We start from the raw sequence: 24,907 nt of genomic DNA, 5'->3' as shown, positions 1-24,907 counted from the left end.
AATTCCAGACGTAACACGTCCATCGTTCCACAACTGTGTGGAACCGGCTTCAAAGTCAAAGTCAAAAATCATTTATTCATATATTTTCAAAAAAATAAATAAATATACATTAAATGCTTCTAATTTTACTTTTACTGCCAGTTCTCAAATCAAGGACGGAGAACGGAAGAGAAGAACTGGCAATAAACTTTCCGCCACTCTTTTCTTCTTACATAACGTTTATAAAGCAACCATTACACCATGTTCCACATGGAATCAGCAGGAGGCATGGTGAAATCGGAACACGCACTTACATTCTCGAGGGAACAACACGTAAATACCGGCTTCCCGCTGATATGCCGAACTTCGACTTAGGGTCCTTCAAGAAAAGAGCAAACCAATTCTTAAAAGGACATCAACGCACTCGCGATCCCTATGGCATTGAGTGTTCAGGGGCAGTGGTATCAATTAACTTCAGATGAGCCTTCAACTTCACAAACTTATTTATAAACACTGGAAGGAAGCAGGACAATCGCCCCAAAATTATCGTGATGATGCCCGATAGCTATGATATAATCCCACCACCTCCGACTCCGTCGATTGCCTTGGTGCAGACATCTAGTATTTATTAATTGATTCACCACACATACAACAGGTCACTGGGAAATTACACAATTCATAAGCCAACCTTTTCTGGTATCACTTCTTCAAACACTTGCTTCAGCAAATGCAATACGACACTATATTTGTCCTTTTTGTGCAAACTGAGAAGCACGCGCTCTACTGCTCTTCTCATCAGGTATTTTACGGCCTCGTTGCAGCTGATGTTCTTTACATCCTGGAAAAAGTTGCCTAAGTTTACTTTACGTTTTGGCTGATGAGTTTAAAGAAGCTGGTGGGAAAGAATGGCAGAAAAATGTGAGAGAGAGATGGAGCCGTTTGAAGGACGACTCTTTAAGAGGAAGAAAAATACAGCTGTTTGTATTAAATTAGTGGCGCGGAATAAATGTCGCTTAATTATTATTATTATTATAGTTTTTAACCTTTAATTGATTGGAATTCATCGCCACACGTGTTACCAAGAGTAGATTTCTTCTTGAATCAAAACTTGCAAATAAATTTAGGTTTTTGTCGCAAAACACACTGAACTAAGATTTTTTTATATATATTTACCACTTACAGTCCACTATGAGTCCCATATGTCAAAAACTTATTGGATTTTGATGATCAAAAGTCATATTCGACTCTAAAAGAGAGACTCCGGACACCCGACAGAAATGATAACTTAAATTAAACTACGTATAACTTGAGAAAAACTAATTTTACTAGAGTTTCCGGTAAGATAAAGGTAAGCTAGACTGACACGTAACGCGTTACGTAACGGTTTACCCTCCCATAAGAAGTTATAACTTATTCTTTGAATTTGTCCTAAATTAATGAACATACCGGGCTTCTTCGAACGGCGTCAACGTAAGCATCCAACATCGTGTCAATGGGCACTGAGACCAAAGGCTTTTTCGCAGCCAACTCCTTCACAGCGAGAAGCAAATGGGCCGCCTTCAGCGCGCTTTCTTCGAACACTTTGCACGAAGCTTTGAACTCTTCTTCAATACTTTGAGCTGCGCTCAGAGACTCCGATATAGTTATACTCGCGTCTCGGGTCTTGTTTAATGACGCTTTCAAGTTTGCGTCGTGTAATATGTCGCTGTTGCTCGACAGGTCTTTGAGAAGGTTTTCCTAATAAATATTTATATTTAATCTATATAATAATAATTTCACAATCATCCATATGAAAATAGTATGCAAATGTCACATTAATCCACCTTCCCTTTAAAATCTAATCACCTGTCGCTCGAAAGCCTTACTTGGCGGTGATCTTTAACTTCTGGGAAGGTGATTAAATAGTTTGATAGCAATGATGATGTAACATTTTTGTAAATACATCATGGTGCACCTACAGCCGTAATTACAAGCAAGTATCTTAATGTTTTGAATAATTTTGGATATTTCTTTACAGTCACAACCTCTTCTAGGATCTAAACTAGAAAACTCTTAAACTCTTTCCTCTCTTTCCATTTCATTGTATTTACTGCGCGATGAAAAGAGACAGATGAGTAGTTGTTTGACAACGTATTAAACATTGGCTCACCTGCAACTCGTGGAGTTGGTTTTGCAGCAAAGCCTTCTTTAACTTCATTTCTTTGATCTTCTCGTTCATTTCGGGATTTTGCTTTTGCATCGTATAATGTATTAATTGATCTACAAAAAAAGATTTAATTTATTTATTTTCAGTATTGAGAGGATTCGAAGCTTCGACCAAAAGATTGAAAAACCAACCGAACAACGCATGCAGCCTCGCAGTGAAATACAGAGGACTTAGAACCGCGAGCACGTACGCGGGCAGAGAGCGGACGAGCGTAGGATCGCGCGTCACCAGCAACACGTTTCCTTTCACCCCACCGCCCCACCACGAGGCGTGTACGCACTCCACGTCGTAAACCACCAGTGTACGGTTAAGTCTGTAATTTATATGTTAATAATAAACTTGGAATATTATTTCAGACAAAATCACTAAATTGCGGGAAATTCTGTGATTTTTAATACTTTTAATGAACTCCATCACCCAGGAACGTTGTTAGACAGACTATATGAATATTAATAAATTAGGTCCTTACATATGAAATTGGCGTTTTGTATGGGAGGAACAAAAAGACGAATATTTTTAAATATAATATATTTAATTAATCAAAGTATAAACCATTGTTTTCTATGCACTTTTGCCATCCCATAGGTAGTTCATTGATCCCTTTAATAAAAAAACCAGTCGGACGGGAATCAATAAAATCTGTGAAGGCGATTTGGACTGCCCCATCAGAGTTAAATTTTTTCCCTTGCAAGAAGTTGTCCAAATTTCGAAAAAAATGGTAATCTGTTGGAGCAAGGTCCGGGGAGTACGGAGGATGTATTAGACATTCCAATTGAAGCTCTTCAGTAATGTAACGCAGCAGTCGACGCGCGTTTGCCGGTTTGCTTCAGTCAATTCGTGAGGTACCCACCTTTCAAGCTTTTTAATATTCCCAATTTGCTTCAAGTGAATTAAAACAGTTTTATTTTTTAGTCCACGGGGCTTGTTCTGCAGGTCGAAATTTCCAGAACGAAAACGTTGGAACCAAAAACGAACTGTGTTTTTTTTTGTAACATGACCGCCATACACATCATTCACCCTTCGAGTCGTTTCCGCAGCACTTGTGCTACGGCAGAACTCGTACTCCTAAATAATGCGATACTTTAAGTTTTCCATTTTGTAAAACGAGTGACGCAAACAGAAAAAGACAAATGAATGACGGTCATCGAAGCACAAATACATGAGTAAATAGCTGTACAAATTTGAATTTGAAATTCCTAACCAAAGAGGAGGTATTTGAGGTCAAAGTGGTCAGTACGACAAAACGCCAATTTCATATGTAAGGACCTAATATTATTATAAGCAGACATTATGACATAATAAAGTACCTCTTTTAAATAAACAGTCTTATTCATTTATTAAAGTGTACCACATACATATTACAAACATGGTATATGTTACAAACTCTTTTATCTGAAAAAAAAAATAAAACAAAAAAAAATCCATCAAAACAACAAACACTTCTGTATTGCATCGAGGTAAGATTAGCTTTTTAGTTTTTTTTGTATTTTTTTTTGTGATTCTATAATTTATTTTTTTAAGATTTGGTTCTGCACTCATTGCACATTAGCCTTAATATTTTTTTTTTAGTTTTTTCCTTACTAGAGCTGCCTAGAAGAGATCGCATTGCATGACAATAATGTAAGTTATTTTAATGAAAAAACAGTTAAGTATAATTTAGTAAATTAACCTTCCACCATATTGGAATACTGAAAGCGAAATTACCTTATAGCATATTGCACAGCGGTCTGCAGCTTATCACTATTCTGCGAGACGAGCTCAAAGGTTGCTCCGTTGAGGGTCTTCTTGAGCCAGTTTATGGCTTCTCCGTCAGGGTCTATTATTAGTGGCGTAAGGCCACATTTACGCGAATCCAATATCTAAAAAGAGGTATGTCCACTGTTCAGTCAGTATTAAATTATTGTAAAACGGTTAGAATTCTCTATTTATGTGAAAATAAACCAAGATATTGCATTATAATGTATTCGTATAGAAAAAATAATAAAGTCTGATAAACATGCCTTAATTACCTGATCAATAAGTACGGCATTCTTGAGCGCAGACTGGTCCAAAGGCAATCCATCAGCTTCCCATTTCACCTGTTTCTCAGGACTAGACAGGAAGCTGATCACGGAGAAGCTTTTGGTTTCGTATCCTAGTAATTGGCACCATTTTTTCACTTGAACTCTGAAAGGTGTGTATTAAAGTGTATTTTTTAAAGAAACTTGGTAACAACTACTAAAAAACTGCAATGAAATTTTTGCTTTTAGAAATAGTTCTCGTCTATATTTAGAAAATGCTGGTGGGATGGAGTTGTCAAAGACCTCTAAACAATAGGGGTTCGCAATTGGACCCGGGAAGCACTGGATAGATGGCGATGGCGAAGTGTACTTGAGGAGGCTAAGGCCCACAAGGGGCTGCGTAACCATTGCTGATGATGATGATATTTAGAAAATAAATTACATTATTTGCGGCTTAAAAAATATTTATAGTTTTAAAAAAAATGTCCAGTGTTATAATGAAGCCGCAGTAGACTTTAAAAAATAGATTTTTTAAAGGCACAAGGTGATTCAATATAAATGAAAATGCGTAAAACGTAAAAAGAATAACAATTATATTAAATAAACTTACTCTGCTTGTGTCTCCGTGAGGTCAGGTAAAAATACCACGTATGCGGCCGCCAACAGCGATCTCTGATTTAGTTCCGATATCTCCCGAGATATATTTTGTAACTGTAATCAATATGTATAACTGTTATCATTAAGATTATGAGTCGAGTAGTTTAATCGAAGTACCTAACATCTCACATGGTAAAAACTCCTCTTCTGGCCTCGGCTAAGAGTAGATTCACGACAGAGCACCTCTTCTAAGAGTAGTTTCACGACAGAGTACCTCGGCTAAGAGTAGATTCACGACAGAGTACCTCGGCTAAGAGTAGATTCACGACAGAGTACCTCGGCTAAGAGTAGATTCACGACAGAGTACCTCTTCTAAGAGTAGTTTCACGACAGAGTACCTCGGCTAAGAGTAGATTCACGACAGAGTACCTCGGCTAAGAGTAGATTCACGACAGAGTACCTCGGCTAAGAGTAGATTCACGACAGAGTACCTCGGCTAAGAGTAGATTCACGACAGAGTACCTCGGCTAAGAGTAGATTCACGACAGAGTACCTCGGCTAAGAGTAGATTCACGACAGAGTACCTCTTCTAAGAGTAGTTTCACGTCAGAGTACCTCGGCTAAGAGTAGATTCACGACAGAGTACCTCGGCTAAGAGTAGATTCACGACAGAGTACCTCGGCTAAGAGTAGATTCACGACAGAGTACCTCTTCTAAGAGTAGTTTCACGACAGAGTACCTCGGCTAAGAGTAGATTCACGACAGAGTACCTCGGCTAAGAGTAGATTCACGACAGAGTACCTCGGCTAAGAGTAGATTCACGACAGAGTACCTCGGCTAAGAGTAGATTCACGACAGAGTACCTCGGCTAAGAGTATATTCACGACAGAGTACCTCGGCTAAGAGTAGATTCACGACAGAGTACCTCGGCTAAGAGTAGATTCACGACAGAGTACCTCGGCTAAGAGTAGATTCACGACAGAGTACCTCGGCTAAGAGTAGATTCACGACAGAGTACCTCGGCTAAGAGTAGATTCACGACAGAGTACCTCGGCTAAGAGTAGATTCACGACAGAGTACCTCAGCTAAGAGTAGATTCACGACAGAGTACCTCGGCTAAGAGTAGATTCACGACAGAGTACCTCAGCTAAGAGTAGATTCACGACAGAGTACCGCGGCTAAGAGTAGATTCACGACAGAGTACCTCAGCTAAGAGTAGATTCACGACAGAGTACCTCAGCTAAGAGTAGATTCACGACAGAGTACCTCGGCTAAGAGTAGATTCACGACAGAGTACCTCAGCTAAGAGTAGATTCACGACAGAGTACCTCGGCTAAGAGTAGATTCACGACAGAGTACCTCGGCTAAGAGTAGATTCACGACAGAGTACCTCGGCTAAGAGTAGATTCACGACAGAGTACCTCGGCTAAGAGTAGATTCACGACAGAGTACCTCGGCTAAGAGTAGATTCACGACAGAGTACCTCGGCTAAGAGTAGATTCACGACAGAGTACCTCTTCTAAGAGTAGTTTCACGACAGAGTACCTCGGCTAAGAGTAGATTCACGACAGAGTACCTCGGCTAAGAGTAGATTCACGACAGAGTACTGATAATTCAATCCCTAATTGTATGAGTTACTGCAATGTGTACTTAATTTCGCGTGGCAAGTGTTTGTCCTGATTTTGTGGTGTAAATAAAAAATATGGGAAGTCATTTCAAAATAAGGTTCGCTGTGTTTTAGGAGTTTAATATTTTTTTTAGAAACCCCGGTTAATAAGAGTCATTAAGTCACAAAATGAAAAATGAAAGGATACGAAGAGGTTATTGCTCTTTTCGTTTGCTCTGCGCCCTATTGCTTGCTTGATAAAATTAAATATATAATAATTAAATTTTAGATACATTTTCTTGACTTTCAAATCACGCTAAAGTGATGGACAAAAATGTTACCCACATCAGTCTCCCACGTCCGATACTCGTTCGCCAAATGTTGCAATAGGCCATTGGCGTGTTGGATGGTGTCAGTCACGGTTGTCAGTCGCATCTCAAGAGCTGCCGCGTCCCGCGTGTGCTGCCCGAGTTGCTCCTTAAGTGACATCACACGCTCCTCCACCGACGTCATTCCGCTCGACAGGACTTCGAGTTCGCTTTCCGCTTGTTGCAGGTTTCTGTAATGATAAAAGGTAAAATACATCGTAAATCCTATAAGGAAAATATACAAGAAAAAATAACACCGACTTGTGCAAGTGCCTCTGCTGCGCCTGCAGTGGCTTAACTCTGAGCAGCGCTTGCGCGTGCGCAAGGTTGGCGTGCACCCAGGCGGCCAGAGGGGCGCACGCGGCACTGGCCCGACGCGCAGTGGCCTGCTCGAAGGATGCTCCGCGCTTCTCCAACAGGCGCTGCACCGACTCTATCGCCTCGGGGCTTATGTGACTCGCGTCTAGGCATCTGCAGATGTTAATGTATTTATTTATTCACGTAATTACAAGCCAATACAATATTGTCGAGTAATATAATATTAAATACAAAAAATATATATCGCGACTGTGAACTCACTTTGCGATTTTGTCAGACACTATTCAGCATTCATTGGGCAAGACATTTTTTTATAGTTCTATAGAAATGCAATTTTGCCAAACTTAAAAAAAAACTAGCTATTACTAGAAACTGAATAACATTACCGTATATCCTCTTTGACGCCTCGCTTCGATAAGAAGCTCTTCATAGAATGCCAAGACGTATCGGCGATCCCCATCAGTCTCAACACCCCTTCCAGAACGTCTCGGACCACGTCTGGTGGCGCACGCAACGATCGCATCTGTACCAAAATTATTTATGTTATTTTTTGGTATTTTTTTGGTATTAAAACTATCTAATATGTTCATTAATAATAATCCAGTTCCGCTCCAGCCTTAAATGGGTCAAAGCCACGAGTCAAGTCAGCCACATGTCATCGATTGGATTTAGAGATGCCAAAGTTGGTGCATTTTAATCCGAGTCGTCGGGCAAGAAATGTCATTGACAGTACGAATGTACACGCCGCATGCAACCCGTTATCGAGCTAGCAAGCTCCTGCGCCTGCGCACGCACTCTGACTCCCGATTGGTCGTTACCAGTACGGGTTGACGTTTTTCTATAAAAATATGATTTTTCGTTATGACATTAATTACATTACTTACGTTTCGTTACGCACAAAGGTACGTACGTACATACGTACAAAGGAGAATTTATTTTCTAACGTGTAAGTGGGAGCGAGACAGACATAAATATGATTTATGACCCGAAGCCTCAGTTCATAATGCGTAGACTATAGATGGTTTGAAATGCGCAAATTTAAAGTCCATTGGTACACACCCAAGGATCAGACCTACGAGACCTCGGGGTTGATCGTTGCGGAATCCAAGCCAACACTGCTGCAATAGTTGTAGATAACCCTATACAAAATAGTTATTTCGATCAAATAACTTACTTCACTAAGAGATTCAGGTTTGATATCGCCCACGGCAGCTCGAGCAGCCGCAATCACAGGTTGTACTCCCGCTAACTCTTCTTCAATTTCTTGTTTACTGAAATTCACACACAAAGTTACCAAGCTTAATACAGATGTACACTTCTGTTTTATTGTATACATAATCAGAAAAGAATCTCATTTAGGCAGCCAAAAATTCAGTCGCATCGATTTAGGAAAAAACCACCCCTTTGGAAGGTTAAAACTGTTTTTTATGATAATAAGGATAACATGAAAATTAGTGTCGCTGGTAATCTATTTATTATTTAATTTAATTTACTTAACAACAGATAACAATTAAGAAATATATAGAATTTCGTATTTGATAACTATGTTGATTTTACGAAGTGAAACTTCTTTATGACATATATGCAACTTTACAGAAATTGGTTAAATAAAATTATAAAAAGTTTAACAAAAAGCTTTTATTATCATAGACACGAATATAAATAATACAATTATTTCAATTTACCTTATCACTACTAAGATTATTACAGAATTTCAATAAGTGTAATAGAATAATTACTATCATTAATGGCTTCGAATCTCTTCGAATCAACCGTGGTAGGGACAAGAAAAAGATGACGCGTAACGAAAAAATGTGACGCGTAACCCCAAAATGTGACGGTCAATTTTATTACACCGCCGATAAAGAAGTTTTACTTCAAAAAATATGTTGCAGTTTTTTGTCAAATATTTCAGTACAATTAGTATTCGTCTCTAGTAAATAATAAAGTAGTTTCCATAGTTTCTTCTGTTGCTTATTTATTTTAACACACCGTATTTGCAGCTTCTCATTCTCCGTCTCTATATTCTTCTTCAACGTCTGCATCTCCTCGTGCTTGTCCGTGTTGGCTCGCACCGTAGCGCCGATCTGCTCCAACGCTTTATTCGCTTTCTCCCTCTTATCGTTGAGTTCCAGCTCTTGTTCGGCCGCCTGCGCTTGGAGTGCGCCGACGTCGCTTCGGGCTCGACGTAGGGCTTCTACTCCGGCCTGACGAGATTATTTAACAAACAGACGAATATTTCAGAATTAAATTTATGGACGATCATTAAACTAAAAACTATTTCTATAGATCTAGTATTCTGTACGGATTAGACACTAGTCCAGATTTATAAATAAAGTAGAGAAGAAAAAAGACTCTACAACCATGACCGATCTGATTTGTGATAATCCGATCTTTTGGGTCTAAGGCATGCGCACAATGTCTTTTTATGAATGAACCTACACAAAGTATTGGTGTAATTCCGAGTTTCGGACCTAACACGTGAAGGATGAGAGTCTCACGCTGAAGCCGCAACATTTAAAAAAACTTACCGACAACATCCTTTGTCGTTGCACAAGTGTTGTCTTCTTTTTGGTGACAATATTATAGAATGCTTTAATGAAATGCATGTATCGATATGGACTCTTCAACTGCTCTTCTAAGCTATTGTAAATGCTGATCATTCCCTCCAATGGAATGTCAATTTGTTCGTCTCTCAATATACCTTCACCGTCTTCTTTAATCAACCTATAATACAGGAATATGAATTGAATCAGTGAGTGGGTGAATGAATGAATGTGCGAGTGAGTGGGTGAATGATGGAATATGGGTGTGGGTGGGTGAGAGAGACTCTAGAGACTAGATGAGTAGGGCACTAATGGTAGATGCCGACCAGGGCACTAATAGAAACGCCAAGGCATAAAAGGAACAGATGAAAAGATTCGAGTTGACTAATGAGAGGAATAGAAGAAAGTTTCCAAGGATAAAAAAAGCCAGTGGAGGATTATTGTGGATGAAAGCTAGACCCATATAAAGTTGCAGCGGCATTGAATGTATGATGTTTTTCAGATTTAGTAAGTAAATAAAAAGAAAATAGTGAATGCAAAGTACTCTACCTGATATGAAAAGGTGCTAAGTCACACTAGGTGCATGGTACAATGGGAAATACCTCTGAACAACCAAAGCCGGCATCTCTCTCAAAGTCGCCTCCGACCATCTCTCGAGCCATATTAACCTGCCCGTGTTAGACATAAATGGGAACTTTTCCAAAAGTTCCGATAAATTCTTTTGATCTTTGTGCAAACATATTAAAATGCCTAGGTTTTGTTTTATATCTGAAAATGACAATGCTATAGTTACACGTCATTTATGAGACCATTTGACAATTGACAATAATAATCAAACGATAAATGAAATCATGTACAAATGAAGAAGTCTTGACTTCAAATAAGGCTGTGAAACAAATCTAGGACCTTCAATTAGAGTATGGAAGAAGTCGACTCAATTAGAAAAATATTTTATTTTCATGACTTTATTTTGGTTATGAAATAGAAGGCAAACGGGCAGGAGGCCCACCTCATGTCGAGTGATAACACCGCCCATGGACACTCACATGGCGAGAAGGTTCACAAGTGCGTCGCCGGCCCTTTTTACTAGAATAGGTATCACGTTACTTCTACTACTACTACTTACTAATAAGCGTTTGTTCAGCATTCTGTCCAATAGATGGCATTACATTTGCCGGAAGTGAGTACACGGTTCCCGCGCGAATATAGGCTTCTATGATGGCCAAGTTATTTTCATCGGATGACCATTCCGTGATCATTAATAGAGTGTGGTTTCCTTCACTTGCAGACGTTAGAGACTGTATTATGAAGCGCGAAAGTAGGTACTTGTTACTATGGTTACCAATAGAATCGTAACCATGGCAACGAACACACGATTATAATAAAGCTAAATATATTTGATACTGTTTCCAATTGATATATCACAATTGAAAGCCAGAGATTACAGGTATAAGTCAATTGTCAAACGTCGAGAGGAGTTATGGTACGAGAGACACATTTGAGCAATGACATCCTGTCACAAAATATTATATATTTAGAATCAAAGAACAATTGATAGAATTCTTACGGCTTTAAAGTTGTTGGCAAACTGTGCAGGCAGCTCGGCAAGCACATAATTAGCAGACAGGGCTGCGCAAACAATACGAGCGGCTGCGCATGCGCCGGAGCCCGTCCCACTCACGCACGTTACCACGTTCCCATTAAGCTGGAAATAGATATGACAAATATTTTACTTCTAAAATACAAAATGATGCAAATTTTGGACTGGATTTCCACCTTCAAATATTTCTTTAAAGTCTTCGGTATGACTAAATTACTTACCGCCAGAGCAATTGAAGGACACAGCGTAGACAACTCCTTACAAATCTCCATGCCACCATCACCGAAGGCCTTTTCATCTTCAGTCACTGAAATATAAAAAATTTAACTACGTAAAAATAAATATGTATTATGTTTCCTAAGATGTCCGAGGTCCACTATGAGAGTACATGGTAACGATTTAGACATACGTCGCCCGAATAGGGGGTTGCGAGTGGAAGGGGGGGGGGGGGGTTTAATCAAAAGAATTCAAGAAAAAGTAGAGTATTGAATCTGCCAGAGTAATTTCAGTCAAAATCTACATTTTCGTAACACTGAAAATGTTTAGAAAATAAAAAAAAGCCTTTATGTAGAAAGTTGCCAATACTTATTGTTTTTACGGTCCAAAAAAAAAAAACAATTATTATCTAACCTAACCTAACAGGTTAGTATTTTTTTGCACGTTCACTTTGCAACAAAACCTTTTTTGACTGTTCGCTTAGCACTTAACACACAGTTCTATTCTCGGGTACATTAAGTTTAACATTTTAAGCAATTCCTGGCGATCAGTACGATTATTCCAGAAATATCAAATCTGCTCTCTTAGGTCTGGAAGGATTGAAGCTTTTTTGTAAGTTATACTCACAGCATTGGTTGATAAGGTTTAGTGTGTTCTGGTACCAAGCGGCGTAGTCTATGCCTTCTAAGTGGACTCCATCGCCTCTCAAAAGCATTTTGTAGTTCATATCTTTCTCCACATCAAGGTATTTATGGATTAAAGCATCAAAATCTGCTTTTTCCTCGTCTGTTAGGAGACGATCACGGAATATCATTTTCGCTTGAGAGTTGAGGGCCTGAAAAAACATTTAACCACGCTAAAACTCTCCTTTACAAATATGTAGTTTATGTCTTTTCAGTGTCAATGCATTTTGCCACAAAAAAAAATTTCTCACACTGACATCTTTTACTTAGAAAAGCTTCCTAAATATGACAATTGTAATGGTGGCCAGAAGGCTTGCGAGTGCGATGCCGGCCTTTAAAGAATTAATACTCTCTTTTTTTGAAGCTGGTTCCACCTAGTGGAGGTGCGTGGCAAAAACTGCATTAAGAAACGCTAAGTTGGGGAAACACGGACGTCGAGCTGATGAAGGTGGAATATCAAAAATTTTGCTATATAAATTACTCCGAACTCCTCTCAACGTTCACCGTGATAAAGCCGACGATGCAAAGAGATCTCACATCACTCGACCACTCTCTACCATTATTTGAGGATGATTCATTCGACTCTCTCTTATTCTAAAAATATTTCTTAAACACTCACTGCTACAAGATCTGCTGAAGTTGCGAGGCTGTACCACTTTATATTCTCACACAAAGTCTTCAAGTGGGAGGAGTTCCAGGTGTAATGTGGCTTCGCATCGAATTTCTCTGTTATCTGTGGGAAAATGTATCAAATATAAGGTGGAATTGCACCTGGCGAACTGCATGACAGAACTGCACTGCATTTGAACAATGCATGCTCCACTTACACATCCAGACGGCTCGCAATTGCGTTGCCGGGCTTTTACAGATTTGTTTTGTTTTATATAACAGGGACTAGCCGAGCTCACATTGCCAGTAAGCTCACACCCTTTGAATCTTTAATATCTTTTTGAAATGTAAAACGGGTCTTGTTAATATTTTTTTTTATCTCCAATTAGCTATAAATATATATAGTTAAATATTACTTCTTTAAACATTGACAGGATTTTCTTTGCCGACATCAACACGTCATCATCTCCAAAGTTCTTGGTCACATTTTCCTTCAAAGAACTTGTTACCAACTCCAACTGCTCTTCTTCCGTAGGTTCTCTGAAATGAATAATGATGTAAGTATTTAAATATTTATTTAATATACATTTAGAAATCCAACATCAAACTCTATTCAAAATGCCGATATTATTTCAGGTATCAATTTAATAAGTTTATTGTAATTGTTATACTTACGGTATATAAATATGCGCAAGCGCAGCCGCCAGTCTCGAGGCAATATTAGCGCGAGGTTCCGCTGTCGCGATGACGCTCACGCGCGTAATGCTATGCCATTGAGAACCATTTTCATCCGAGCTCCAGAATCCATTGCCTTGGATTAGCTGTAAATGTTAGGGTCAGACTGTGGTGACTGGACATGGACTTTTCTAGTTATGTTCGCGTTTAAGCTTGCTTGGTGAAGGAAATAATTGTGAAAAAAGGCATTGGACTGAAAAACAATGGCGTGTATCAAGCACTAAAGATCATCTTCATGTCGATTAAGAAGAAAATGCAGAAGTTGGAGCATGAAACCACATTGTAAATTTTATTGGTCAATAACATATATGTCGCAGATTCAACGCGATTAATAATTGCAAAATTGGTGTTACTACCGTCGTCCGACATTATAACACAGTCAGTGCGCACGTGCGGCGCAGGCGACGTTCGAAACTCAAGTGACTAAAGAATTCACTTACTGCCACGAAACAGTCGCGCCACTGACATTTGGTAGATCACACAGACTAGGCATTGTCAATTGTCAACGTTGACAGTCTTTATTTACATACCACACCGCATTCTACGACTAATTTCAGAGTGGCGGGAATTTTAAAATATTCATTCTCCGACATATATATTTAAAACTATAAAGACAAAACTGTTTTCATTTTATTATGTGACAGCTTAATTCCCGTGTTTTTCTCTAATAGTACGAGAATAGAAGATACCTGCAACAAGAAGGAATGGACAGGAGAAGAACCCCAAGCATCAACTCTAGCTCTGTGGAGAGCTCGAACCAGCACCACTACGCGGGAGTTTGAGCCACCCGCAGAGCGGACCACATTATTCTGTTAAAGTTTAATCATTATTACGTATTTTTAACAGTAATAGTCAGAAAATTTGTAATTGCAACTAAGCTTGTATGTAACGGCACTATAGGCAAACATTATATTCACTAAGGAGAAAGGAACAAAATAAAGAAAAATAGTAACTATGAATTTTAATATTTACGCCATTAAATTATTGTCTGAAAACACATAACAAATGCGTTGTTTTTAAACAATTATTTACTCTTAAAAAATTGCCTACTATGAGTTATTAGCCTTTAAAATTGTACAATTAAACAACATTTATTACGGTTTAACAACTATACTAATTTTATTATTAACGCCTTTTTATATTATTTTTTAAAATACACATTTTTTTACCGATTTTAAAAACCGGAAAAAGTGTTTCAATTCACCGTTGCCTTTCGTCTTCCTTTTAAAAAGATAGATCAGAAAATTTGTTTTATTAAAGTTGTTAATTAATGAACAATTGAATGATCTACATACTCGTTTTAGTTCAGAGATGATATCGGCCGGTTCCAATAACGGAGAACAGTCGATTGGCACAATCGTGGCATTTGTTTCCCTTAGGACGAATTCCGCCAAAGCGCTGCAAATTTCAGAGACGAATATTCCATATGAGAAATGCAATTTTTTGTTTAAAATTATGGACACTAGTCATTATATTTAAATTACGTAGTTAAATTGGTCAAATTTCTCAGATTATTAAAAAATATATAGTCACAATATATTAAAACGTATGTATAAACAAATGTAATCGAAGTAAACTCACTACTTAGCGCACGCCTCATATCCCATTATAACGGCGTGGGATCGTGCGTTGACAACTGCGCGTAAAGTCTGCGCGGGCGCATTTAAACGCGGCGACATTATCAAAACATCAGACACGCGCTCGCACAGGTGCGTAGTGGTCTGTGGTGGCGGACCCAAAATGTCCGACATCTGAAAGGAGTAAGACAACAACGACACTAACATCAAATCGCTTTTAACAAATAACAGAAGTGGTTTGACATAAAAAATGAACCAAACTTTATATGTTGAATTAAGGTTTAAGGTCAACATTCAAAAGGCAACTAAATTCACAACTTCCCCTTGAGTACTGTCAAATATGTCAAACTTTAGATAGACCAAAATGGCTGGACAGCTCCGAATTTTTTTTCCTGCCTTGATCAAGCAAAGCAATTATCAAATTAAGTAATGAAAAAATACGAAATAAACTTCTTTAATCCCTCACGCGCGTGAGCAGTGGTGGCCTAGTGGCTTCAGGGTGGGACTAACATTCCCTCGAACGGTGAAGACCAACATGACCGAGACCCAAAATAGGCCCAGACCTAATTGGCTGTAGTACCACCGCTTTTTAGTTATCACTCACACCTACGCAACGCCTGAGCTGATTTTGTACCAATAAATAAAAATTATAATGAAAGTGAAACGGAATTTCTAGACCAAGACCAGATGATTCAACCAGGTTTTAGAACAAGATGCAATAAATACTGTTACGAGCTAGGGGATCGGATAGAAATGCCGTAGATTTATTCAAGGGTTTATTTCTTGAAAAATCAATGAGGAATTTATGGGCACAAATTAATTGCAGAGATGCACTAATAACACACAAAAACACAGTCACTAATTACTTCACTTATGCACACTTCACACAGTACTTTATCACTTGTATTCACTTTATTCGCACTTTATCGCTTCGGTGTTTCGCTCTTGTTATCGCATTCAAAACTAAAGGCGACTAGTCGCGTTTCGGCTCGCATATATATCCCTGGGAATAATTCTAAACAATATTCGAGAACTTTCTAGGCGGGCTTGCTACTGAGTAGCGATTGCACAATTCTAGAACGTCCGCACTCTTTGTCTCTTTCGCACGTTGCTCCGTCCTTGTCGTACGGGGTTCTAGAGGGCTCAGTCTAGTTTCGAGAAAGTTCTGATTTTCTCTCTCTCTCTCTCTCGTATCATTTCGTCCTTGTCTCACACCTAGAAAGTTTGGTCTAGAATATTCCTTCATCAAAGGGTTATACCTAGGCCTGAAAACGCCTGAAAACGGGTCTCCTGAAAACTGCGCCACTCGACTATACATGTTCTGAAACTGACTGAAAAAAGGTTTCAGCTTCCTAAAAACTAGGGTAATATTATGGAAATTACAATTTTCTAATATGTGATTGACACTCTCCTGAAACGGTCAGAATTCATATTACAGCCTGCTGAAAAGTTCTCTAAGTAGTGGATAAATCTAGAAACATTGCAGTCGACCCGTCTCCGTAACAATACGCTAATGTATTAACTGACCTCTTCATGAAACACGTGAACAGCATTCTCCTTTAGCAGACCAATGACACTTTGCTGCAGAGATGAATATACCACTTCTTCCATTGAAAGATGTTTATTGTCAGTTTCTTGAGCTACGTATTCGAGTTGAGTGAAGATTTGTTGTACCTGTTTACAACATTATTTCATTATATTGGATTAAATAAAATTTTACAAAAGACAGAAATCTGTATGAACGCCATCTTTTGACAGTAACCAATTTTCTAATTATATTATATTAGACTGTTTCAATCTTCATTGTGAAGTACATATAACCCATATAATATATAGATATAAAAACAATTTTGTGTGTTCCATTATCAGCTATATTTTTATAAAATGAAATTTGTAATTTGAATAATAAAATTAATTAATCTTCTTACCATTGAGATTCTGTAAAATTGGAGCGTACTCGACTTGTGACTGTCAAACCATTTCAGACACCTTTGCACCACACTCTGTATCAATGCTGTGGCACCTTTTAACATTTCATCACTCTCAGCTTCCCTCATCCAATTTTGAAGAACTTCCTGCACACAGCATTCTTCCTCACTGACAACAAACAATGGGTTTCATCCACGATTTAACAAAACAAACTCTGACGGTAGATGGCGTTGTGCTCAATTAACCATTTTTTATGAAAAAAACTCAACTCAACATAAATGTTATTGAAAAGATCATTCTGTAATCACTTTCTTTGGTTCATTTCTATGATTAAAGGTATTTTTATAACTCTTTCTTGTGCTTTACCTTCATTTAACTGAAAGATTAGTAAACGAAGTTTAGTTAAAAAGACCTGCTCACCTCAACAAAATGATTCCCATCCGCGAAATGGTGGCCGGCGAAGCGTGTTCCAAGCTGTGCGTCTCAAAGATGAAGTTGACATTTTGTCCGAACTGGACTCTCCAACCGGAAGGCAGAGTCAACAACCTGTTGTCGTCCAGCACCGAGTTCAAGGCCTCTATCCACTCTGGGTCAATGTCGCCATCGCATACCACCCAGGAATGTACATCTGGAATATTTCATATATCATTTCTACCTAAATTTAAAGTAATAAATTTGTCTGCCTTTACACTCGTAGAGAGCACTGACCTGGAGGCTGCTGCGAGACCTGCAAGGCGATAGCGGATATGACTCCATCGGTCCACTGCCGTGTGTCGTGATCGACGTGCCCCAACAGACTCTCGCGATGAACCGCCTTTGGGTATATGACGTGCTCCATTACCGTCCGACCGCTCGATATCAGGGCCTGGAAATATTATTAATATTATATTTATTAGCTTAAGTAGATATATAGAAGTAGAAAACAGTCCAAGATCCATGTAAATCGGTTATGGAAATCTCAACAGTTTAAAAAATGGAGATAAGATTAATATTAACATTAAAATCAGTATTCCAAAGTATGTATTTACTTACATTTTTCAATAATTTTCTAATAGAAGTCTTCCCGGAGCCAGGCGGACCAACTATCACCACACCCATTCGTTGTTGCAGCTGCTCATACAGTTCCATACATTTCTCGGCCTGAGAGTTATTTTAAAAAATTGGTAAAGTGTTTTTTAATTGTAACAGTAACTTAATTTCACTGGGAACTACTATTAACTTTTAGTCAATAAACTTTTTAGTTTGTTAATATTGTGTCCCGGTATTTTGGTTTCTGTGATTATATGAAATGTGGTGTAAATCTTTAAAGCAAATAGCTTTTTGTATATATTCGTATTAATTAGTTTTTTTGGTTAGAATTTTCAGACAATTTTACCAAGAAAGATAAATTTAAATAAGACACAGAAGCTTAGGCCAGCCTGAAGTGAGAAAATGGGAAAGGGAGATTTCAAGTATTACGTAACGAATGGGGGGGGGGTTACCCTCTTGTAAAACGTTACGATGCGGGGCGGGTATTGAATAACGCATTATTGATAATATTATTTTCCACTTTACAGTACTTGACACCACATAATGGTAAGTTTTAGGTATAAAGAGTCACTGGGGGTGGTCACGAAACGTTTTACTATTGGATACAGAAAACGTTTCGGTGGCGTTTCATGGGGGGGGGGGTCAAGAATATCCAAAATTTGCGTGAGCCTAGTAGGACATTGGCAAACTTACACTCATCTTATAAAGGAATAAAAGTAAAACGAAACATGTCCATAGATTACAAAAAAATTGTAATTTTTATTTATTTTATTTTTTACCTGCAACTGATTATACACAATATACAGCGGTTCAAACGCAGACTGGACAGACACAGAGAAAGAGTTCTGGACCAGTTCCTCTTCAGGCACATCAGCGAACACCAACGATAGAATATTCTCGAATCTGAAAACGATGTAAAATATATTTGAATTTGAAAAAGGTTCAGCATTTGTTGTTTGGACTAACGTAACAGTTTGCTTTCTACGTGCAAACAGTCGTAATTGCTAAGAATCCTTTTATTGCAACTTAAAAGACTTACCTGTCGGCATCCGGCTTCGTCAATTTGGAGAGGTTGTTGAGTTTGAGCACTTTCCGCAAGATGGCGCGCTGTGCAAGTTCCTCCCGCACGCCTCGAGCCCTTAAGCCCTGCCCACAGCTGCCCACCGCCGCCTTCAGGGCACGCAGGCCCCAGTCGTAGTGACGCTGGCTGCTCAGGAGGTTACTGGTGGAAGTCATTTTCATTTATTTGCTGCCGTTTGACAATTAAAGCCAATAAAAAGGAAACAATTTTTTTGCCGGATTAAAGCTATTTGTATTATTATTAGTTTCGTATGCTCTACAACACGTCGTGACAAACCCGTCATCTTGTAGTCGATACCAACTCCGGGGAAATAAATACAGATAACACAACTTTCTCTACAGCTTTCATACTTTTGACATTCAACACCTTTTGTCTTCAGTCACCGTGACCACGCACGCATGATAGATGTTTTTTTAGCCTTTATTTAAATTTTTATCCTAAAGAATAATACTATCGTCGTAAAGGTACATAATTACACACAGATATAAATAACATTAGCTGCCTAAGAATAAATAAAACGATTTTTAACAAATGAATATCAAGAAAAACACTTTTTGAACGGATTAAAGCTATGTATTATTAATAAAACTTATAATTATTTACATAATCCTAATTTAAAAAAAAATTCTCTGACGTTTCGCGTGCTTTTCAGCGTGCGTGGTCACGGTGACTATCAATAATCTAGACCAACATATGTATATATATACCTTAACCAATCAAAACTAAATAAATAAACGTCTGGTTATCCATATACCAGGTTCTTACCTAGTTTGAAAACCAGTCTCCCAATACCTTCTCATTAGTAATCTTATTTATTCTTGTTATATGGGAGACAAAAAATAAAGTTAAAATTAAAAAAAAAAACTTAGGAACCTGGGCCACCGACTTGAGACACTGAATTTATTATTTTTAAATAAAAGAAATTACAAAATATATAAACCAACTTCAGATACCTGTCAAATTAACTTCTTCAAATCCCTTAACAGAAACTACTAAACCGATTTTATTATTACTAGAATATACGACATGACACACGTGCTTCAAAGCTTTATATAACTTGACAACACTTTTCGTAAGATGTAACACGAATAAGCTTTACACTATAGGACTCTACCTGGATAGAGTAAAAACGGAGGTCAAGTCAGCCGCCAGCCTGGTCGGGTGCGAAGCCCCATGGGCGGCCAAGAGGTGCGAGGCCAGGGGACCAGGAGTGGGTGTCGTAAGGGCCACGGGGCGAAGCACGCGCTGTAGGGCGGATGGCAATTCGCGACGACCCCCGTATCCACGACCCACTGGGTTCAGCGTCACCGCTATGCCGCACCAGGGTGACACGCAGACCTGTGATGTAAGAGAATATTTTCTCCAATGATGTTATAGCGGCCAAATAAAAATGGTAAGACTAAATACGTGATTCTCGGAAATTTGACAAGACGTTTGCTAATACAACCTAAATATTAGATATAAATGATAGTATATATACAATTTAAAAACAAAGTACCTAAAGATTATTAAACAACACAGTATTGATGAGAAACCATCACTGTCTTTATAAATAATTAAATGATATGGTTTTCTTTTACTGAGAAATAATCCACGACTGTAATCTCTCCTTTAACACGGAAGATTCGTTCCGCGTTATATACAAATGATTCACGTTTATCTTTTCTCGTTAGAGTGGATTTAAATCGAATATAAAGAGAAAACTATGTTACGAACGAAATATGTGCGACAAATCATTATAAATGTCACACTATAGAAATATAACGTGTGAACTGACCGCGTTATATGGGAGTATACCCATGTTAAACGAGGAACTGAAATCGCGTAATATGAAAGTGCGTAATAAAAGTGCCGTCATCGTAATGGGGTTTACTGAATTTTCAAACTTTAAGTCAAAGTAAACTAACTTGTTTCCCGTTCAAAAGGGCATCTTTATCTTTCTCCAACATCGCAGCGAGTATGGAGGTGAACTGATGCGAGACGGAGGCTAATGTTGGCGACGAGAGCCTGTTGAATTCGTCAAAGCAGCCCCAAGCCCCGCTCAAAGCTAAGCCTGTTAATAAGCGTCCCATACACTCGCCGTCCATTGCCTGCAAATTAACTACTGTTATATATTTAAGCTGGTCATGCAACACGATACCTGGACAACAGATGGAGATTGAAGACAAAACAATGGAAGGAAAAAGAAGAGTGGGCAGGCCAAAAGGACTGATGATGACGATGAGACTGACGATGGGCTGACTTAATAGCTGGAAAAGGCTGGAAGACTATTGGCAAAGATAAAGCCATCTGGAACATTTACTACTAACAATACTACATTTGATATGTTAATTATGGATAAAACATGGCTGTATTACTATTTATTTAAACAAAATGTTTCAGGACATTGTCAATGCACCATGATATATTAAAATTTAAAGCATCCACAAGGATCTCAATGTGGATCCAGTCCTAAATACAGTGAAATGGTTTGCCTTAGCTCACTTAAAAGAGGTTAATCATGTGGACGCTGAGGCAATTCAACTTTAAGATTCACCGGAAACAAAACGCCTAAAGACAACTTAACCTTTTGAGTTAATAAACTTAGTGTTAATAAACATTACCATAGTTTAGGCTATTTATTAGTATTGTAGAAAATAAAGTCAACATAATATTAGTTATTAGCCATAATTATTGTATAGGCTAGATTGTAATTCATATAGTCACACTCTTTAGTGACCCTTATTGTAAAAAAAAATATATTTGAACAAAAATGATACGGAATAAAAGTCTCAATTTTAAATATAAATATAAAATTTGCGTTATATACGATTTATATTGGACGGATAATAGAGTAATTTAAATGAAACTAAGCACAAATATTATGTCCTAAACATCTTCTATGGCGATTACCATCGAAATCATTAATACAGAAGTTCACAAAGCCCGTTTTAATGGGAAAAATTATAATTGTACATCACCTCATCGCAGTTAAAAATCAAGACCAAGCGCCCGACTAATCCTCCCAAAGCTTTCACAGACTCCGTTTTTCCCGTTCCCGCTGGACCGAACGGATTACCGATAAAGCCAAAATGTAACGACTGGAAAATTAAATATGTGTAAATGAAATGTAAATTTAAAACGACTGCATCGAAACTATTTTTGCAAATAAATAGTGGAACAAAAGCTAAGGAGATATCTTTAAAAAAATTGCTGTAGGTATTATTCAAAATTTGTTAACAGAAATAAGTAGTGTTTAATCATCATAGTTATCCATACTATTTACGAAAGCTATACATATACATAAGTTACTTTATACCTCTGACGACAATATAGTCGGGGAATCAGCGAAAAATATAATTAAAAAAAATGTTGTTGAGTGTTCGGTATTGTAAATAGTTTTTTGTAAACTACAGGACGTTGCTTGTTAAAAATATTACCTGCGTCAATATAAGAAAACATTCCTCGGCCAACTCGGTTCGTACGAATTGGCCAGTTTGAATCCCCAAATACTCATATGAGTAGGGAATTTCAGCTAAGCCCATCCTTGCTACAACTTCACCTTTTATTAAATAAAATCTGTGAACAGAACGTTCAATCTACAATCTGTGAATCAGCTTATTCTTATATCCTAATAACTTTGATGATATTATTTATTAATTCAATTAATAAGGGGAATGAAGATCGTATGAAGTTGGTTTTTGGAAGCCGATGTCAAAACGTAACTATATATATCGAATTGGAAAACTCCGTAAGTTTATCCTTGTTTATTTATAATGTAATGTTAGCAGTTTTGGCCTAGTGACTTCAGCATGCTACTGTTAACCCTGAGGTCGTAGGTTCGATCCCCGTCTGTGCAACAACGGACATTCTATGTCCGTGTTTAACATTCGCTTAAACGGTGAAGGAAAACTTTTTAAATATTATATTTTTTTAGTTACAGTATACAATTAAATAGTGGTTGTCAGGAAGAGCTTTAAAGAGATAAGGCCGGCTTTTCATTTAATTATGTCCATTGTATTATATTTATGCAACGAAGTGTTCATTATTTATTTATGAATGATAGGCTTTGATTACTGAAGTCACTTTGCGTATTATAATTAAGTTTATGTAAAGGTTCGAAAGGAGTTAACGCACTGAAAAATAAATAATAACCAATAAAGAGACACGAATATTCCGATACAAATAGATGCAGCATAGTGTAAGTGAAGAAACTACACTTTGCTTTGGTATTTGCTAGACGCTAGTGTGTAACTGCTGTTAGGTTAGGTTTTATTAGATGCGTTAGCATCACTAAAATATTAGTCTAAAGCCACAATAAGGATTTTAACACGACTGGATTATTAGTACTAAACAATAAGCTAGAAGACTCTCACCGCAACTGTTTCTGCCACACCCAATCACTAGTCGACACGACATTATTTTCAATAAGAGCAGCAACCACCTCCTTATAGTACGCGCATTGGAGTATCATCGCTTGCTTCTTAAATTTCTCGGCCTCATCCTCGAAATCGCTTGCATAACTTTCGTTCTCCTTCTCAATATCATCTTTTAGAATTCGTAGTTCTTTACTTGTGATCGCCTTTTCAGTTTGTTCGGTGAATCTAATATTTTGCGCTAAGCACATTATCTGCGTTGGTAGCGAAAACAAATCGAGGCTCGTGTTCCCACTTATACAAGTCAACGTTAGACTTTTCAACGATGATCTTATTTCATTCTCGAGGTTTTTAAGCCAATTCTAAAATACAAAACATATGTAATATATGATTTTTTCAATAATAAACGCTTGCCAACGCTCGGCACTAATACATTTATACAAAAAAATAAAATACATGTTTTTAATGTGAAAGGCAAACATAACATAAGAAGAAATAAAATAAAATATGAAAACTAAACGAAAATCTATTTCAAAGTGAGGGGAGCAACTTTGGATACCACATTTCATAAAACTAAACATTATCACTCTACCCTCATTATACATATTGGAAATCTGTAAATTTGCCCATACACACAAAGAATTTTACACCACACGCGAAGACATACAGACAAGATATACACTTCGACACAAAAAACGCCTAAACCTACCATCTTCCCGATTACAAATACATGCATCAAGCCAACTAGTCATGTCAATCAAAATTTATAATAAACTACCTGAGACACTAAGAAATGAAAAAAAGATACATATATTTACAAACTAACTAAAAAAACTTCTTATACGTAAATGCTATTATAGCGTTAATGAGTACCTAGAAGATAAAAATATAGCTTAATTTCATGATTATTAATCCCTAAATATTCAAAATTAAATAAAAAAAAAAAAAAAATGTTATTCTATGAAATTGGTACTAGCCTGGAGTGTAATGCCTTCTTTTGCTGTGCCCTAACAGGGTCCATAATATTGTACCTAGCTTTAAGCCTCATAAACATCTTTTGTAACGTTATGGAATGCAAATAAATACATGAATACATGATATCCAGACCTAACTCGTTCATCATAATGATGAGTGTTTATTATTTAGATATTGTAGTGTTGCTAACACAAATTATTATATATAATAATCGTATATGTACTAAAGATATAGCCAAAGATGGAATTATATATACAAAAGGTTCAAACATTAACGAAAGGAAAACAAAACAGTAGAATTATTAAATACATTTAACTAAGTAATATCCTAATCCAGCTGTGATGCAGGTGATTTAGCGCTATGCATATTCTTAGTAAGCATTTATTATTTGTTATTTATATAAATACTTTAGTATTAATGTAAATAGCTTAATGTAATTCAATATGTAATTACATTTTGCGACTTCGTCACTGGATATTAAAAAAAAACTACCAGCAT

The 24,907-nt window shown here is 37.5% G+C and overlaps 1 protein-coding gene across 1 annotated transcript in view; it reads right to left on the bottom strand.

The window, feature by feature from the left end:
- The window catches only part of LOC123714875 (cytoplasmic dynein 2 heavy chain 1), a 68,262-nt gene that overhangs the window by 8,359 nt on the left and 34,996 nt on the right, over positions 1–24,907 (bottom strand). Inside the window, exons 29-64 of the mRNA XM_045669502.1 lie at positions 23,435–23,796; positions 22,499–22,637; positions 22,040–22,159; positions 20,987–21,169; positions 20,194–20,417; positions 19,038–19,220; positions 18,778–18,901; positions 18,002–18,109; positions 17,678–17,834; positions 17,390–17,597; positions 16,969–17,137; positions 16,568–16,714; positions 15,045–15,214; positions 14,759–14,861; positions 14,153–14,272; positions 13,404–13,549; positions 13,145–13,268; positions 12,739–12,852; positions 12,064–12,271; positions 11,442–11,527; positions 11,188–11,325; positions 10,747–10,918; positions 10,223–10,388; positions 9,606–9,801; positions 9,067–9,281; positions 8,249–8,345; positions 7,461–7,597; positions 7,018–7,227; positions 6,734–6,947; positions 4,796–4,896; positions 4,195–4,351; positions 3,890–4,044; positions 2,317–2,498; positions 2,129–2,238; positions 1,426–1,716; positions 668–817 (exon numbers count right to left, since the gene is read on the bottom strand). Of these exons, the coding sequence (XP_045525458.1) occupies positions 668–817; positions 1,426–1,716; positions 2,129–2,238; positions 2,317–2,498; positions 3,890–4,044; positions 4,195–4,351; positions 4,796–4,896; positions 6,734–6,947; positions 7,018–7,227; positions 7,461–7,597; positions 8,249–8,345; positions 9,067–9,281; positions 9,606–9,801; positions 10,223–10,388; positions 10,747–10,918; positions 11,188–11,325; positions 11,442–11,527; positions 12,064–12,271; positions 12,739–12,852; positions 13,145–13,268; positions 13,404–13,549; positions 14,153–14,272; positions 14,759–14,861; positions 15,045–15,214; positions 16,568–16,714; positions 16,969–17,137; positions 17,390–17,597; positions 17,678–17,834; positions 18,002–18,109; positions 18,778–18,901; positions 19,038–19,220; positions 20,194–20,417; positions 20,987–21,169; positions 22,040–22,159; positions 22,499–22,637; positions 23,435–23,796 (5,886 nt within the window). The remainder of the gene's footprint in view (positions 1–667; positions 818–1,425; positions 1,717–2,128; positions 2,239–2,316; positions 2,499–3,889; positions 4,045–4,194; positions 4,352–4,795; positions 4,897–6,733; positions 6,948–7,017; positions 7,228–7,460; positions 7,598–8,248; positions 8,346–9,066; positions 9,282–9,605; positions 9,802–10,222; positions 10,389–10,746; positions 10,919–11,187; positions 11,326–11,441; positions 11,528–12,063; positions 12,272–12,738; positions 12,853–13,144; positions 13,269–13,403; positions 13,550–14,152; positions 14,273–14,758; positions 14,862–15,044; positions 15,215–16,567; positions 16,715–16,968; positions 17,138–17,389; positions 17,598–17,677; positions 17,835–18,001; positions 18,110–18,777; positions 18,902–19,037; positions 19,221–20,193; positions 20,418–20,986; positions 21,170–22,039; positions 22,160–22,498; positions 22,638–23,434; positions 23,797–24,907) is intronic.

The sequence above is a fragment of the Pieris brassicae genome, chromosome 10, assembly GCF_905147105.1.
Source record: "Pieris brassicae chromosome 10, ilPieBrab1.1, whole genome shotgun sequence".
NCBI classification, from domain to species: domain Eukaryota; kingdom Metazoa; phylum Arthropoda; class Insecta; order Lepidoptera; family Pieridae; genus Pieris; species Pieris brassicae.
This window is presented reverse-complemented; position numbering and strand designations above follow the sequence as displayed.